The 19105-nt window shown below is 44.0% G+C and overlaps 1 protein-coding gene across 3 annotated transcripts in view; it reads left to right on the top strand.

Annotated features, from left to right (window-relative positions):
* The window catches only part of NEDD9 (neural precursor cell expressed, developmentally down-regulated 9), a 73652-nt gene extending 64835 nt beyond the window's left edge, over positions 1-8817 (top strand). For all 3 annotated transcript variants that reach the window (XM_015619036.3, XM_015619034.1, XM_015619035.1), the window contains exons 3-7: positions 2188-2289; positions 3144-3245; positions 3686-4903; positions 5244-5333; positions 6179-8817. In XM_015619036.3, coding sequence (XP_015474522.1) covers positions 2188-2289; positions 3144-3245; positions 3686-4903; positions 5244-5333; positions 6179-6670 — 2004 coding nt within the window. In that variant the 3' untranslated portion in view covers positions 6671-8817. The remainder of the gene's footprint in view (positions 1-2187; positions 2290-3143; positions 3246-3685; positions 4904-5243; positions 5334-6178) is intronic.
* Positions 8818-19105: the final 10288 nt, after the last annotated feature.

Below are 19105 nucleotides of genomic sequence, written 5' to 3' on the forward strand. Positions count from 1 at the left end.
AAGCAATTTCCCAGCATATTAGCAAACAGACTAATGCCACCACAGTGTTCACAGCAGCAGAAGGGCTGGTGGAGATGGGCTACCCAGGAAACAGCCCTTTGTTTTTACTGTACATTGTCAGTTCTCCCAGAGGATCACTTTAACACACCAAATGACTCATTGAAGCAATTCCATGGTTGTAATTTTGGAGCCCTTGGAAGGAACCTCTGAGTAAACATGGCTTAAAACCAAATCCTTCTGTTCTTGACTTGGGTAGAAAGCAATTGACTGGCAGTACACAGCTGGGGGGGAAAAAAGAAGGCAAAATATATATGGCAAACTATTCTAGTCTGATCACTAGCCCTCACTGGGAGAAAAAGCATGAAGAAGTGATGTTGATACAACTTAGAATTTTCTCTAGCAAACAGAATAATCGCAGTATTACATGAGAGTGTCCTGGGAGGGAATACTGTCTGGAGTAAACCATTATGGGAAGCTTCTAGTAACCTCCGAAAGAACTTTCTTAAAAGTTTTTCCCATAGATACCTTTTACAGTGCAGTAGGTAACTCTGTGGGACAGGAATAGCCTGCCATAAATGTAATTTTTTTAGATAATTTTTAAAAAAGCCTCCTGTGTTTGTAAGCCCTATTAGCCACAGGCCCAGTTGAGCAGGAGATCTCTCACACACAGCACTCTGGAGTCTTATCACTTCCAGTTGCTGTCTTCTGATGCTAGTTCAAGGAAAAGCACTGGCAAACACCATGGTCTTTCCCTGCCAGGCAGGTGTGACTGTTCCTCCTCTCCCCAAGGCCCACGCAGTCAGGACAGGGGCTGCTCCTGCCTTGGGCTGCTCGCTGGATCAGACCTGTACTTGTGCTGGCAAGGCACCCACCTGAGGGGGGATCCAGTCATTGATGCAAGGTGCAGGGACAGACTACACAGCCAAATCTGGGTGGCAAGTGAAAAGAAGGAAAGCCTGTGTTGTTAACACAGCAGAGACGAGGTAGGGGGTTAGCATGAGGGACTTCCCCTCATGCTAACCCCCTCAGTCAAGAAAAACTTGCTGTGAAATCTGGCCAGGATGCAAGGATTCCTTACAGCAAAAACTGCCACGGGATCCTTGCTGAGCATTCGAGTAAAAATGCTATTGGTATGTCTTGCATACATTTCTAAGCAGAGTTAGGTAGCTCTGGTATAAAATTTTCCCCAGCTGAGTACAAAGCCACATCTTATACAACCCTATGTAATTTGCCATTTTGTGCCTTCGGGTTACAGTATTTATATTTCTTCCTTAGAGCTAAATAGCACCAGCAGAGGTTAAGATGTCAGCATTTCCACTACAAACCCAGTTCTCTTTTGGGGTTAGGTAGCATTTCTTTTATACCACACTGTACTGAAATTCTGCTGTCCAAGACTTAAGGCATTTATTTTTTCACCAGATTTTATTTGTAGTCATTAAGGCAGTTAATGGTTTACAAAATGTCAAAAAATGTAAATTCTAAGCTTTCTTTTTTTTTCAGAGGGTGTTATTGCATTATATGCTTCAAGAAAGGCTTGACATTTTCCATCTCTTAGCCACTAACATGGAAAAACCAAGCAGAGACAGCAAAATTGAATGTCCTGCTTTGAAAGGTTTAAGCGTGGTGTTCCTATGTAAAGAGTTTTCAAAGCCACAATTCACACTCAGTTCTCTAGGATGTTGTGCTGTGGAATACCATAACACACAGAGTCCTGCTGGAGGTGGTGGGAAATACCTCTACAAGCAAAGGCATAGACTCCAAGAGCCGAAACATAGTATTTTCAGCCTTTGACAATGAGTGGGGACACTCATACCCAGTAGGATCAGTGTACACAGCCCTGATCTTGGCAAGTGGGTGGTGCAACCATCGCCTCGTGTGGTCTGTGCTAATGGCAGGTCAATGGGAAGAAAGGACTGAGCTCTCAGACTTGCACAGAATCTGTGCTGGACAAACAGAAGACAGTCATGTCAGGGCTGGTCCAGTAAGGAAAAAATGGTTTATTTGTAGCTACTAACACTGATTTTAGGGTGTTCAGCTTTCAGAAGGGTATGCAGACTGGTGTTACTAACATTGCCAATGAAGCATGAATGTTAACAGGACTGGATTGTTTATACCTTGTGCAGTTACAGAGGGAACATGCCAAGATCCTCAGAGACTTAACATTTCCTCTTTTTCCTTTACCCACAGGTAATAACACCAGTCAGGTCAGGACAAGGTTATGTTTATGAATTCCCTTGCAAACACCAGAAGGATGCCTATGATATCCCCCCCGTTCGCCCTCTCCAAGGGGTAGGTACCAATAAAAGTGCCAGCAGGGCTAACAGAGCACAAAAGGTGATGAATTTCTACCAGACTTTTATGAGCAAGGCAAGTTCTCTCATTTCAGAGGGAAAATATGTTTTAATTAGGTGCCGTGGCTTATTCACAGATCACAGACGTATTTCAAAGTTTTATTTGATGTTGACTAAGATTTGGCAGCACACCAAACGCAAAAGTCCCATTTGTTCTCTCTGTTTTGATCAAAGAGTATATCTAAACAGAATAATCTTGCTGCCTGGGAACATTTTTTCCCCCCTGTACTTTGTTGTTGCATGGTTGACAGTAATTCACTCAGTAAGGGTAAAATTATTGCCTAGATGAACAGCTGCTATGCAGGGAGTTGTTTTCACCACCTATTGACTGCACCATGTCACTGAGCTTGGAATATGTATTTGTTCTGGGGAGCACCCTTAGCAGTCAGTCCCCAGGACCACAGACTGTGTAGAGTGGATGCTGGCAGGACCTGGAGCTCAACCACCCTGGATGGAAGGCTGTGATCAGTAATCATCACATGTGCTCCCCTGTTCACCCCAAGAGGTGTCTGTAATAGACTGACCTGAGTTACCTCTCAGGAGGGAAGTCAGCCATGACTTCATCTCTCCAGCCTCCTGTCCACATCATTGCCCAGAGGAGACCTAGAAAAGTGCATTTCCTCCTAACTGTCCAAAATTCTAGGCAAATCCAAGATGTTGTACCATATGAAAAAAACCTGAAGAGCTCTGGTCATGTTCAAACCTTCTGAGAGGAAACACAGAAACTATGAAAACTCATCTAATAGCAGAGCTTTCCCTGAGGTGACTGTAATCAATTTATTCTTTCTTCAGATATATGACATTCCCCCCACATCGGTTAAGGGGCCTGCACTTCCAGTCACCATGGGAGAAGCAAAAGCTTTAGGAGTGTACGACATACCACCTGCCAAAGGGGTAAGCATTACTCTGTTTCCACAAGATCCTGTATTTTTTGTGTCTGGCCAAAGACATGTTCTAACAAGGGTTCATGTACTATCTTGAAGGAAAAGAAGATTCAGTACTTGAAAAACTTTCTTAGGTTTTTAAACTGTTAAGACTGGTGAATTGAAGCACTGCATCAAAATTAAGGTTATGAACTATTAATTGATAATTAAACAAACATACATTATCTTTGTGGCAGCATGATGCCTTTTTGGATTTTGTTGCTTATGGGAATTTGCATTGAGATGAGTGATAAAAAGTGAGATACTGAAACTGACTCTCAGTCAAACTTAAGATGAGTAGCTGACTCTTGGAAAGTCAGTAGTAGATCTTCCCTCTCAAATGAAAGATGGTAAATATTTTGCTATTCTAGTCAAAGAATATGTTTTCATGTTTTGTTTTCTGTGATTCAGGTCTATGCTGCACCTCCATCTGCATGCCAAGATGATACAGCCCTGAGGGAAAACTTGCAGGATTTTTCATCTCCAGTGGGCCACAATGTGAGACCTGAAGGAGTATATGATATTCCTCCTCCCATCACCAAAGCAACCGGAAAAGAACTTAATCGATTTTCTCCTGAGAACCTATTACTGCCAGGTGGAATGCCGCAGGCACAGAGTGTTTATGACATCCCTACGAACCATCAAAACCATTTTCTTGGACAGCAGATTGCACCTGAAAAAGATGTATATGATACCCCGAGGGGAACTGCACTCCCAGGACAGCTGACGGGTGAAAGTCCCATCGCAGAAGGAAGAGAAGGTGTCTATGATGTGCCACCACCAGTCCTCCAAGACAATAAAGGCTTACAGGACGTGACTGATGGGATGAATAGGTTGTCTTTCTCCAGCACAGGAAGCACGAGGAGTAACATGTCCACATCGTCAACGACATCAAAAGACTCTTCTCATTCAGCATCAACTGCTCAGGACAAAAGACTAATCCTTGATCCAGACACCGCTATAGAGAGGCTTTATCGCCTCCAGCAGATGGTGGAGGCAGCTGTCAATCACCTCACAGCCTTCATTACGGCAGACTGGCGGTCCTATGGATACATGGAGAAACACATCAATGAAATTCACGCTGCTGTGGATAAGGTAGAGCAGTCGCTGTTGGAGTACCTCCAGTTTGCCAAAGGATCGGCAGCCAATGCTTCCTGCCTGTCTGAGTTCAGCCTCCTCAACAAAATGAGGAGGGAGGTGCAAAGGCTGGAGGACTCTCACCAGATCCTTACCCAAACCAGTCATGACTTGAACAGCTACAGCTGGTCTTTGAATGTCCTAGCTGTCAACAGAGTGCAGAGCAAGTGCGACGACCTGGATCGGTTCGTTATGGTGGCAAGGACGGTCCCGGACGATGCCAAGCAGCTGACCACCACCATCAGTGTCAACGCAGAGCTGCTCTTCAAGCAGGTGCTGGGCAGCTCCCATTTCAAAAACATACCAGAGAATATAATGAACACCCCTGAGTGTGTGTATGACAGTCCTCAGATGCAGCGTCCTGGAGATAAAGCACAGAACCACTGCAGCTCCCTTGCCCCGCTCCTGAGTAAAGTCCAGCACCCTTACAACGCCACCAGTGAAGGCCCAGAAAAGAGCTGGATGGATGACTACGATTACGTTCACCTGCAGGTAGGTAAACACAACACCTTCTTCTGCACAAGGCCATGGAGGAATTGTCTGTGGTTTTTGTTGTGGGAAAGCAGCAATCGATTGCCATGCTAATGCATATTCAAGAGTAATTTCACCAGAGTTATTACCTCCTGTCAAATAGAACTGTTGGATTTCTCATAGTGATAGCCCTTTGCTCTGCCACACTATCCTTTCATTTTCTGTACTCTTGGTGTGAGTGACCACAGAGTGGTCTCTGTGAAAAAGCCAATACAAAGTGGCCTCTTTCCTGACCTGTGAGCTGCCATTTAGCTCAGGAGCAGTTTCGATTTAACACAGTCTCTTATGTTATGCAAAACAGGGGAAAGAAGAGTTTGAAAGGCAACAGAAGGAGCTTCTGGAGAAAGAAAATATCATCAAGCAAAGCAAAATGGAGCTAGAGCACCATCAGGTATGTTCCTCCAGGTGTATAATTGCCCTGAAAGGCAGCATTCCTCACACATAAGGAGCACTGGTCAAGCAGAACAGAAGGGACCTTTCCCTTAGCAGTGTGAAAAGGATACAGATTATAAAAAGCAAAGAGTTTAAAAACTCTGGAAGTTCACCATGGAAGAGAAACAAGTGTCTGTGATGTCTCACAGCACATCAGTCACAAAGCCAGCTTGAGAACTTGGCTTTCCTGACCTGCCATCCAGGGCCTTAATCACTGGATCATACTGAATACATGTGCCACCTTCACTGCTCCTCAGTGAACATCAATACCATCAGCTTAAATATTGTGCTGAACATCACTTTTAGTGCTAAAAAAAGGTTCACAAGATCAAGGGCTGCCACTTTTCCCTCATACTAGTTCTTCAATGTGTTGTTGCCATATCGTATGGCATAAAATCGTACAAGCAGTGAGGAGGTGAGATTTAAAGGGTTTTCATCTCAAAATCCCACAGAGATGACAGCTTTTTAAAGATTGTGTAGGAGTCATTGCCCCTTGGATCCATCTCTCTCACTTGTGATTTCAGAATACTCCAAATGAGCAACAGCCTAAATTAAGGAGTTTGGGCTTTTGGGTTTTTTTAATGCAAATGAAGTATTTTAGATGTTTCTCTCTTCTGAACTCTGCATGTTTGGATTTACAGTAATCAAAACACTTGATCCTAGAAAACATACTGTTACTTTTTACTTAGCACAAGGTCAATGTAGGATACCCAGGGGTGTCCCGAGGCACAAAGTGAGATCGTAATACATAACAACATCTTACAAGAATACTTGCTGATGGGAGCTTTTGTTTTTTCCTTTCAGATCAATCAGTTCCAACGTCTGGAGCAAGAGATCACAAAGCCAGTAGAGAACGACATCTCCAAATGGAAGCCTCCGCAAGCCCTCCAGACCTCCCATGACAGCCGCCTGCTTTTGTTCTACTCCGACCAGTGCGAGACTCACTTCAACTCCCTCCTAAATGCCATCGATGCCTTTTTCAGTTGTGTCAACTCCTCTCAGCCCCCCCGGATCTTCGTGGCACACAGCAAATTCATCATTCTGAGCGCTCACAAACTCGTGTTCATCGGGGACACGCTCGCGAGGCAAATGACGACTCAGGACATGTGCAACAGAGTGATGAACTCCAGCAACCAGCTGTGTGAACTGCTCAAGAGCGTTGTTCTGGCCACCAAGGCAGCTGCCTTGAGTTACCCCAACACAGCATCCCTGCAGAAGATGGTGGACCGAGTAACAGAGCTCTCTCATCACGCACAGTTGTTCAAACGCTCACTGGTCCAAATGGCATCCTTGTGAAACCCAGCAGAATCCAATCCGTGAGCGGCAAAGCAGAAGAGCAGACAAACTGGAGCTATTTTTATGTAAATGCTATCTTTTTTTAGATATTTTTTATTAAATATTTTAAATACATTCTCATGCATTAGAGAGTCTAATTAAATCAGGGATCTGGGAATATTGTCTGGTTCTGTATTATGTTTCTTATACACATTTAGATATGTATACACAGCGTATATGTATATGTTGCTACCTTCCCTAAAACATCAATCAAGCACCTTAAAAATTACGTGTCAGGTAAACAGTTGCATATCTTTTGTATATACAGCCTGTTTCCTCAGCATATTTGTTAACTGGATGCTGCACTCTTTTTGTTTCATTCCATCTTGATGCTGGTGCATGGACTTGGTTGTGAAACCTACTTGTAGCAATCCATGAAGCAAGTGTAATGGTTCTCATAGAACTCCATTCCCTTCTTAGAAATTACTTTCTATAGGTTAATTCTGTGAAGATTAACTCCTCCTGATGTTACTTTGTTGTGTAAAACAATTTGGTCACTCTGACCAACATAGATGCACAGCTGCAATGAGCAACATATCAAACAATGCATACAGCATTTGGGACAAAAGCATTTTTAGGCCGTGTAAAAAACAGGACCTTCAAAGGAGGAAGGCAGAATTGTATATATTTAATATCTTTTGGCATTCATATTTTACCAAATAATATTTCTAATAACTGTGCAACATGGGATTTCAAAACCGTGGAAGGATTCCCAGCAATGTAATTTCATACATGTTTACTTTTCTATGTCCTTACATTGGCAATTTAATTTAACAGTCAGGATTGAAAGCCTTATTGTTTATGGATTCAAAGTTATCCTGAGGGCATCCCAGGATCCATTTGGCTTATCTCTGAGGCTGTGGATGAGCAACGTTTCAAAATACCAATCTGTTTCAGAAGGATTAACAAACAAATTGTATTTTGTCTGGAAAGAAAATAGCTTAATTTGAAAGAACAGATATTTAAACATCTCTATAGCATATACACAATTTAATGAAGAAATAGCACTTAATTTTCTAGGACATACTATTGGGAATTAATTTCTTCTGTTGCAATTCTGACTTCCATTCAACTGCTGGGCTTTTTTTCCAGAATTCTGTTGCATAGGTGCTGGTCTTTTCTGCACTACACTGTTGCCAAAAATGATGTCCTGTGAATAGGACTGTTCCAATCAGTAAGTACACACAGTCCCACCTAGTAATTTTCAATGTAGACACTTAAAAATTTTTAGCAGAGTTGTTAGGCTCCTTTAGAAATGTGATGTATGCTGGTCGCTCCAAAACCCACTTCAGCTTATTTGTCACAGTTGCCTTCTGTGAACCCCCCAAAAAATAAGTCACAGAACACCATTTGCCTGTGGTCCCCAGCCTAAAACCTGTGCTTCAAAGTGAGCAGTAGCTCAGGAAAATTCCAGGTGATTCTGGCATTTTTAAAGCAGAAACACTACTGTACCACTTCAGGGTAGCCCCACATTAATGTGCTCGGAGCGTTTGCCAGATTGCTGGTAAGATTGCTCTCACCACATGGTGGTGAGAGCAGTAGCACCTGGAAAAGAGGCACTTCTCTCTTCTGCTTGACTCCTGACTTTCCTATTTTTTAGCTGAGCATGTGCCTTATTGAAATGGGATTTGTTGTCTTGGGTAACAGAACCATTTCAGCAGTGTATGAAACCCTGCAGCCTTAATGCATTGTCTTAGAGTGAGGACTGCTCTTCACTACCATAATGTTCCAGAGTGCAGAACATTCCTAGAAGCTCAGTGGAAGCCAGCACAACCCCAGTTGGCTCAGGATGGGCTCCAAGGCTTGGCCTGGTGTAACATCCTGAAAGGGCAGTTGTGATTTTTTAACCTATAACCAGTTGCCAAAAAAGCAATATGTGTGAACCTGTTTTGTACTATTGTTATTTGGGATTCTTTTGGATTTCCTTGTCCATTTTTTTTCACTGTATATTCTTAGAAAGTGAAAATGTGTTTTTAAGTGTAGTGATTATGTTGATAGTTTGTGCTTTCCAAAGGAGAACCTTTATTGCAACCCTGTATTACATTTTGTTATCTTGTAGAGAGTCATTTTTAAATGATTAAAATTACTAGCTTTTTTTATATAAAAAAGGCAGTTTGGTCTTATTTTTTCTTGTGTTCAGAGTCTTCTAAGCATATTAAAAGGAAATACTGCTGCTTGGTAATACAACCAAAGCCATTCTAAAATGAATATTCCAAAATCATTTTCTGTCTTTTCACTGGTCTGTGCTTGCAGTGTGAAATGAGAACTTGGGGGTTTAAGAGGGAGGGCCAGTTTCTCTGCCTGTCTAGAAGCAGCAAGTGAAGCATTTTTACAACTCAGCTACACAAGCTATGGAGTCCAAAATACAACTGTCAGGGCCTACAATACATTGAGCCACAATCCTGCTCCATTCCTTGTGTATATTCCTGCTCCATAAACCGCATCCCGAACCACCTCATCCCAGCACCGACAGTGGTCCTTCACGTGAGTGGGGCACTTCCTCTCAACACAATCCCACAGTCAGGTGGGGATGCAGGACACAGCTGTGCTTTCCACCCATTTGGGCCTGCTCCCCCTCTCCAGCACTTAACTGGTGAAGCCATTATCCACGCAGGAACTAGAAAAGCAACTTTGCTCAGTGCTGGCACCTTTCTCCCCACACCCAGTGATAAGAGCATCCCTCTTCTACTGCATGCCAGGTTGAGCACTGTGTGGGTGTGAGTTCCATCTGAAACAACCCCATGGCTCTAAGGATGGCAAAGTTTTCCCAAAAGTTATTTTCACATTGCACTGCTACCAAGGCACTCACTGCCCAACCTCCTGTCAAACACCCAGGGGTGCAAAGAGGAGAGAGAAAGCCCAGGGCTGGCTGTCCTTGCACCAGATTTTGGCTGCTAATGAAAGACATCTCTGCTAGGAAGCATTAGAGCAATGAAAACCTTGAGAGAAAAGTGCTTGGTTTGGCTCACCACATCCTTGCAAGAGGGCAGCTGGGGATGCAGGGATGTTTCCACAGAGTGCTCCATTTTGTTCCCCTGCTAAATGTAAAAAGGTCAGCTAACAACAAAGAAGGGACAGGACAAACAAAATCGTTTAGAATAGAAACCGGAGCCTCTTTGCTCCCCTCCCTCGAGCCACAATGTCCCCATGCAGTTTTCACTGTTGTTGTTTGGCAGCTAAATTGATGGCCAGTGTGAAATGACTCTCATGGCCAGTGTGGAAGAAGTCTGCCTCACGCTAGTGGCAAATGCAGAACACACATGGCTCTTTACTCCATACATGAAGGAATTACTGTTTCATGTTTATTAGAAAAATGCTTCCTTCCTCTTCCAGGATGATGAGCAAGGGAGAAAAAAACAGGCAAAAGCCATCCTTGAAATGGGCAGGTTTTAGAGGAGTTACCAGTTCACCATAATATGACATAGGACATAACTCATACTGCACAACTCCCTGCTGCTACCTCTGCCGCTCCTGGCAAGCCAGGGCTGTGCAGCTCCTGCCTTTTCCACGGCGATGCACTGCTGCAGCCTCGGCAGAGCCACTGCCTGCTGCTCCAGCACAGGCAATGTGGGTGAAGGACACCCACTTTCCCTCACCATCACCTGATGCCAGAAGTACACCCCAGCATCGTCACATCCCCCATAACTTCTAGGTCCTGGAGCTTTTGGCACTCTCTGACACAAACATCTGGGCTGCATTTCAGAAGTGCCCCTCCCACAGCTGTCACCAGCTCTTCAGAGTGTTGTCACACCAGTGACACCTTCCCTCTGCCTACAAGCCAAGCATCTGTAGGTTTTCAGATCCAAATTCAGCTTCTCCTTATTGAACCTCCACTTCCAGGCTGTCTTCTCTATGTTAACATGCCTCAATCTCAACCTAAAGGCTTTAGAAGCTTGGGATTTTCTCCAAAGGTAGTTTGTTGAAGTCAGAGGCACAGAGAGTGTGCCCTTATCTCTGATACCTGGCTCTGACATCCAAGAAAGCACTGAATTTCATATAACATCCTGAAAACAACTGTTAAAGTTAAATAGAAAAGTTAATAGACTGTTAGTGTAAGTGTGTAAATTAGAAAGTTTTCTTAAGTCACTGGGTGAAAAAGTTTGTTAAAGTTTGGAGTTTAAACTAGTTTAGAGAACAGAAGACAAGACAGAGGATTTAGGGTCTCTTGTCCTTCTTTCTTCTTCATCTTCTTCTTCTAGAGGTTTTTGGGTAGTAGTAGGTGACTGGATAGAAGATGCCACAGTGCAGCACACAGGTGTTGGGTCATTGAGTCACTAAGAAAAATAATTTACTTGTCATCTGTTAATTGGGTAAATAGACATATAAAAGACCTTGTAGAAGATCTTTGTTAGCCATTTTGTGCCTTTCTATCTTAGTGCACATAGCTCCTTGTACCTTGTATACATGTAATGCAGATGAGAGAAGAATAAACAACCAAGTCCAAACAAGAGAAAAAACTGCCTCTCTCTCATCAGTCTCAGTCCAAGGGGAAAAATAATCCAACCACGAATGTCCAGATCAAGACAGTAGTTCTTAACCTTCCCTTGCCATTTATCCTCTCATGATGTCCACAGCTTTAGTCAACATTTAGACAGAAACATTTCCAGGGCAAAGCCAGGGTCATGCCAGTCACAGAAGACAACTCAAAGCATTCCTCCCTACTCCAAAATATGCCTGTTCATTCATTTCAACTTAGCCTGTTACACTGGCTGTTTCAAAAGCTGCATATGTGTATCTTTCTTAAGTCAGTGGAGCCCTTTTTCTGCTAGAAGGTTTTCCTGTCCCAGAGATAGACTGTCTAGGTAATGTAGATTTGGGGTCTTTTAAAAATAATTATTTGTTGTTACTTCCACCCAAATTCCGCCTATGGCAGCAACTTTTTCTGTCTAAGAGCCTAGATACAGCTGTGTGGCTTTTCAACATCCCAGCAAAGATACAGTTGCATCTAGTGCTGCAAAGTCCTTCTCAGAAATTCTGACTTGAAGAGGTCTTGAGAGTATCTGCATAAAGAGAACAGCAGCAGGAAAAATATCTAATCCAGCCCTCTTATAAACTTGTTGACTTCACAGAGTGCAGGAATGATGATTGACTTCTGTGAGGTTGCATGAGGGGTAGCACAGACTCTCAGTAACTTCTACTACTTCATTTTTCCTCTGATGTACTGCCTAGAGGCAATTTTAGTTTGATTTAATTAGAGCTAAATTTGGAGTGGAGTTCACATCATGAGCAAGGCCTGACCATGCCAGCTGTTGGATTCATTTAGGAAACCCAAGTACATCACTCTCTATTCAAAACTCAAATATTTAGCCTTCAGTGCCAGTGTGTTATGCAGGGTATGAAACAGGCAGTCAGCTGCCTGGCCTTGGAAGAAACACCTCCCCAGGGCATTCATTTGATCTCCTGGGAAGCTGCTGGGTTCAGATCAGGGTGCTCTTCATCCCCCCACTTCCCAGGTCAGTGGCTAGGACCACTAGGGATGGCTTCCCAGAGCAAAGGACCGACAAGGATTGGTTTCAGATCAAAGTTTCAGGGCATAGTCTGGGCATGCACAATGCCAGCTGCTGTAGAGGCCTCCTCTTCAGCCCTCAGAGCAGAAGAAAATCAGTAGTTGCCCATCCAATAGGCAAAAGCTCTTTGTGCCTCCTGATAAACTCTTGTCTCTGCAGAAACAGTCTTTGCTCTCAGATGTGGGCTGCTGAACAGAAGCTGCAATGCTCAGAGTGAGAGGCAGGAATGAGCAGATCACTTTCCCATCTCTCCTGGGGTTTGACTTGCAATAGTAACCTCCTCACAGCAGTTTATGCTGCAGTTCTGTATTTTCGGCAGACAGCATCAGGCTTGGCTCAAACCACAATCGAGCTGCAGTTTGCTTTCTTCTTTCTACATCTCTCTGGGTTTAACATCTGGTCCCACAAGAAAAGTCCACCAAGTCAATGCTCCTCACAGGAATTCACTTTGTTGCTATTGGCCTCTCCATCTCCATGAGTGCTCCCAGTCCCTGCCGAGGGCGAAGCCCAGAGCCTGGGAAACAGGTGCCTAAGGAGCACTGCTGCAGCTGCAATGGGCCCGGCATCCACACCACCGCCCTGACAGGGGACTCTTTATCTCTGCTGAACACCAAGGGAAAGGATAGCTCCTTCTGTACCTGCAGCAATTCGATGCACCAGGATGACTGTGGTAAAACAGGAGCTGGGAGCACAAAGTCTCAGGTCTCCAGAAGATCCATGAAGCTCAGTTCATCTGCTCATCAGCTCATCTGCCTCGGCTTTGCAGCAGGAACAGCAGCAGCTGCCGCCCCTGCCCGCAGTGGGCTCCCAGAGGGTTACACATTCCATAAGGCCAGGCAGAAATCACAGCTCCCTGGTTCTGTGCAGGCTCGTGCCCACGGAGTATTGGCTCCTGTCAGCCAAGGGAGGGATGTAAAAATCCTGCTGCTTGGTGGGGGGAGTTGTCCTCTGAGATCAGGACGACACTTTTCTCCTTACATGTAATTTCCCTTAATTACAGAAAGAGTGATCAGGGCCCTTCCCTTGATGTGAAGCTGCAGGAAACCAGATTCAAGAGGCCCTTCACAGCTTCCTACTTAGCCAGCTTTACCTTGCTCAACACTGCAGCCAGGGCTGCCCAAACCATTGCCAACCAGGAAAGCACAATAACAATGTCCCAGAAGTATCTGGTATTTATATGAAGGCAGACTTAACCATGGTTAAATGAAGGTTACACTGAAAAATCTGGAGGAAAGCAGAAAAATCTGGAGGAAAGCAGAGGACAAGAAAAGAAAAAGAAAAAAACCTGCTCCAGCTTTAAATTTTCTTACAGAAAGGAATCAAAGTAAATCTTACATTTTTTTTGTGCAGTTAGAGGACCCCAGAGCATTTTGCTGTGCAGTGATTCAAGTCCTCCTTTATTCCCAGTCAAGCTCAAAGGGAAAAAGCCACAAGGGTGAGTAGCCATGAACATGAAAAAGAAAAAATAGACTTTTACTGTTTTTTCACCCTATGCTTTGTTTTTATGAAGGATGTTAGGACCAGCCCACCCAAAAGCCTTTTATCTCAGGAGGTGACGAGCTGGAAACAGGTACCTGTAATTAACTTGCATTCCAGAAGGGGAGAAGTTAACTTAGCTTTTCTTCATGAGGCATTTCAAAGAGAAATTAATTTTTGATGAATGAGCATGTGCATTCTGCAGTGCTTGACCTGCAGTTAGTTTTCAGGCCTTGCTGCTCTAGACACAGCTTTCACTTGTCTGCTCACAGATGTACTAAAGGAATAAGCACAACTGCCCGGCAGGAAACCTGTATCACTTTCATGGGAATTGCTACACTGACCAAATGGGTATTGCTAGAGTAGAACTACAGTGCACAGGACACCCCATTGCACCCTGAAACAGCAGCAGGTGGAGCTGCCTTTGCTCCTGAGAAGGTGGAAACCCACAGATCCCTCAAATGCAGGCATTACACAGAACCACTGGTTCCATCCAAGAAGCAGAGCTGCCCAAGACACCAAGATATACAAATAAGAAAACTTCTTCCTCATTCCCTCTTTTTCTCTCCTTGGGGGTGGTGATGTTCAGAAATGCCTCAATTTGGATTAGCCTGTATCTACTCTCAGTGTGGGACACCTCAGATGCAATTCATCCTCCCTGCCTATCTAAAGACATTTGCATGTGAAATATCATCAGAGCCCCCTTTAAGCTGATTAGAGTCCAATCTATATGATTAAATCTACTTTAGGATGAGATGTATCCTCAAAGGGATTGATTGCATCTTCTTACATCTTCAAGGGCAGCCGAGACAAGCAGCTCACATGCAAATGACCACATCACAAACTCCTAAATTTTGAGGATGATGAGTACTGCCTGGAGATCCACCTCCTGAAGCTTGGTGGGGCCACATGCACAGCTCTTGAACACTAAAACACTGTACAAACTCATGGACTCCCCCCAGCCCACCAAGTCTGAAGCTGGTATTGGTACCATCAAAGTACTGGTCCCAAGGGCTCAGTAAGTTAGGCCACTCTTGGAACCTGAGCCAGAAAATGTCACAACCCACATCCAGGCTGAGTATCCCCAGTCCTGCCACCTCCCCCAACAGATGGTTCCAGGCTTTGTAACCAGCCCTGGCGCTAAAGTCCCATCAACTAAATCATGCTCTGTGCCAGATGGGGGAGAAGCTGGACATGCAGATAACTCACACCTCCATGTCTCCACTCTCCAGTAGTTTTCCTACCAGCTCTGCACTTGTAGCAGTGCAAAGTCCAGGTGGTTACAGAGCTCCTTGCATAGGAGCTCCCAGCCAGAAGGATTCCTGTGTTAGGTTGCTCTTCATTGTAGCAGAGCAGAGAAACACAGGAGAAGAGGAAAATGAGGCAGGTTTCCTTAAGACCACAGAGTTGTTTGATAGGTGAGGTTTGAGGTTTAGCTCTCCTCCGTAAGCAATCCGTATATATCTCTGCCTTGCTGGAAAAGTGTAACATGCCATCAGACACTCATTTCCAGGAAGAACACACACCAGATGTCAGGTTAAGTGGCCTTTGACACAGGAAGGGTGGAATCACTGAGAAGCTAAAGGAGAGTCAAATGATAGAACAACTCTTAGTTTTGAAGTGTTGGTTTCAAAATCATTTTCTGACAAAGTGAATTTGCTTTCTTTTTCTAGATAGAAATGTTTTGTGTAAGTATTTTTGCACTTACTCTGACTGCTTCTCCACTTACCAGCACATATGCCTCATCCCATTTTCGTCTGGTTTTCTCCTCATATGGGAATGAGGAGGACACAACTGCAAATAGTAAGTACCTTACATGGTTAGTATGTAGATCCAGCTGAAAGAGATTACATATTTTTGTTTTCCTCTTCACAATATTTGAGAGAAAAAAAAAAACCCTGACTTTCTAAAGAGTTTATTCTCGATGCACTATCTACTAACACAAGTAAAGCCTTGTATCAGCCAAGCACTGCCTATGCTGTGACCTGCAGTGGCAGCACAGGAATAAAGAGTCAGGTATTTAGGCACTGTGCTCATTAGCTGTTAACCAGATAGAGAAGAGTAAAGATACTCCTAACCTACTTCAGCCCCACAAACATTACTGGATAAAACAAAAGCACAGGAAACTGGTATTACCATACAATCCAGAGCCCTGCAGCTGACCAGTTTTCCAGCAAGTGATTCTGCCTCAGGCTTTTCTAGCAAGGGGGGGAAATCCCATAATTCATACATTTCATATGGAGCTATTACAGCTCATCAGCTGCTTATCAGAGGGCCCCTGCTACAGTTAAGTTTTTCTGCTGAAATTCCCATAATAGGCAGACACAGGAGCCTAGAGTGGCATCTCTTCTACAGCAAACCAAAATCTTTGAAGCAACCTATCTGATCCATATAAGTTACTCACAAGTAATATCTTCAGCAGAAAATGCCAACCTCTACTTCCAGGCAAGGCAACAGAGCATAAAATCTCCATGCCCTGTGATCATTGCTCAGTTTCTCATCCTATAAAAGAGCCAATCAAGTAGAAAAGTGAAATTCAGTGTTTCCTACATGAATGCACCCATGGTTTCCCTGGAGAACATTGTGTGACAAGCAGCTAGAAGGCTTTTTAAGCAAGCTCTGTTCCTCCTCAGCAATGCTGCTTGTCCACAGGCTCAATGATGAAGACGCAAGCTTTACATAAACAAAAGCCACAGCTGTGGCTCAATCACCAGCTGATATCTATTTTTAAAGCTCTCTCCACACACACAGCAGTGAGTCCACCAGGCCTGATTTGTCTCTAGCTCATGTATTTTAGGTGAAGAACAAATAATACCTTTTGAGCAAGTAGGAACTCATTGAGTCTTCACAGCTTCCTTACACAGATGAAATCAGCTGCGGGAGGGTGGGACAGCCTCATACCTGCAGGGCATCCCGAGGAGGAAAGGCTGCCATCTCCTCCCATGTGCTGCACTGAGTGCTGGCTTCTTACTGACTGTTCATAGCAGTGAATATGACAGCTGCTTGTGAAACAAAGGAAGGTTTTTCTTCCCTCTCAGTGTTGGATACCTTTTTAGTTGAGGGGATGTCTATGTATTCCATTGGTTTTACTCTCCGGGCATTTCTAGCTATCAGCCTGACAACATTTAAGAAAGGAAGAACTTCCCAGGTGGCTCAGACCATGGAGCACACAGCTCCATATTCTCTTTCTGAAGGGGCAGGTGGGTCTGCTTAGGATACATTTGCAGGCCAACTCTCCCTAGTGCTCACAATCATTGGATATTGGATGTTAGGAATCCCAGCACTGACTAAACCTCTCATTACCCCATGAACTTGGGATTTGCCCATGGAAGTATCCATTAGTTGGTGTCTGCAGGTTCACAATCTTATCTTTATTTTATCTTTGGCAGTAGATTGCAGGCTTTCTTTATCTAAAATGTAAGTGTCAAGTGTTCACCTACATGTGAGGCATCCCACGAAATGTGTTGCTGTAGCCACCACTGAAGTAAGTGCTTAGTGGTCCTAGAAAACACTGCTCCTGTCATGTACCTGTACCTTGAGACAGTGTCCTTAGTCTGTTGTGTCGCTTTCTGAGCGGGAAGAATGCACTGAACCCACTACCCCCACCACAATCCTCTCATCCTAGCACTTCCTTCCTTTCCTTAGGACAGGCTCACCCTGCTGTCCATCATAATTACTTTTGAAGCATCCTCCAGTCCTGGTTAAAGGGTTGATGATGAGCACATCTCCCCTAACATGAACTGAGAGCAAGGGTCTTGGAGAAGGGACAAAATACAGCATCAATGAAGCATTTCCTGGTTTTGTAGATTGATCCTGGCTAGTCAGCCATGGGCTGGACAAGAGAAAGATAGAAGCTCTATCTTTTTCAGCCTTAAGCACCACACATACAAAAGGTTGGTTTCAGCTCTTCCTCCTGCTGGCCACAGGGCAGAGGCTTCCTCCTCCTGTCCAAGCAGGATGGGTGGGTGGCCACAGCTGCAGTGGTCCAGAGCACTGGCAAGCACCTACTTTCAGTGGCATTTGTGCTCCCCATGGAGCTGCCTGCTGCCAGGCAGAGGAGTGGTGTAAGAGCCAGTGCCTCCCTCAACCCTACTTTGGTGTTACAGACAACCCAATTTTTAATCCTAGCATTTGATATCAGTTTTGACTTCCAGTCTCACAAGCACTAGAGATCACTAACACAAGAGCAGCAGCCCTTCAGATCCAAACAGCAGATGAAGACTCCTCAGGCACACACCTGCACAGCTGGAATAAGCCTGAATTTCCCTGGCAAGCTACACAGACTAAAAAAAAAAATAAAAGTTGTTTGTTTATTTGTTTTTAATACCAGCAAATGTCTAAGTGTAAATGCTACATTTGCTAATGCGGACTCACTATAAGTCTTGAGTAATAAATGAGGGACTCAATAAAGGGAAAATAGGTTTCTCCAAAGCCCTGTGCAATAAAGTGCTTCCTCCTCCCTTAACCTAAATACAGTCATCACCAGTGTAACTCAACAAGGCTCCCACCATATCTGTATCCTCTTTGAAAAAAACTAAGTTTTTCAAACAATTTTGGTCTTTAATGCATGGAAGATGTTACACAGGCTCTCTGTCCCCAAACCTAATATTAATATTGTGCTATTAATATTATATTTTATATTAATAGTAGGCTTCTATTGGACTAATACTAATATAAGACTTTGGGAGAAGATTTTAAAGTAAGCTGATCATGAGCCCTTGTTTTACCTGCTCAGTAACTAGCAGGATTTAGACCAGCTTTGATGGGATGGAATGTCATATCACATTTCAACTGTGACAAGCATGAGGATGCACTGTCAAGAACTGGTTTTGAAGAGATCTGGACAGCAGGTAGCTTGCCCTTGCCATCAGACTGGGGAAAACCCCCACAAAACCAAAACTTTTCTTAAGCTGCTGTAAACACTGGTACAGTATGTTTGTAACTCTGAGAAGTGCTGCTGTGGTGTTTTGTAGGCTTCTTTTTTCCTTTTTTTTTTTTTTTTTTTCCTTCAGCACAGTGAGAGTTAAGAAAAGCAGACTTCTCTTGGCATTTTTGAGACCTCCCTTCCTGAAGCAGATAGTTTGAGGTCACTTTCCTTTACAAAGTAAAGCAACGCACCACTGCTCCTAGACACGAAGCTCCATGCATTCCCACAGAATTTTTGGTATGCAATATACAGCCAAACAAGAACTAGGCTCAGTTCCTACAAGCAGCTGCCCTTGTACTTCCCAAACCCACTAAAGAACAGCAGAATTATTATTAATAGAAATAAAAAAATAATAAAATAAGCGCCCCAGCACCCGCAAAGGAGCTCAGCAGCATCGGCCCTGCCAACCGTCCCCAAAGCCTGGCGGCCCGTGCCATCTAGTGGTGACACACGCCCTTCCCACCCAAACTGGATACTAAAACCCTC

This window comes from Parus major, chromosome 2, assembly GCF_001522545.3.
Source record: "Parus major isolate Abel chromosome 2, Parus_major1.1, whole genome shotgun sequence".
NCBI lineage: Eukaryota > Metazoa > Chordata > Aves > Passeriformes > Paridae > Parus > Parus major.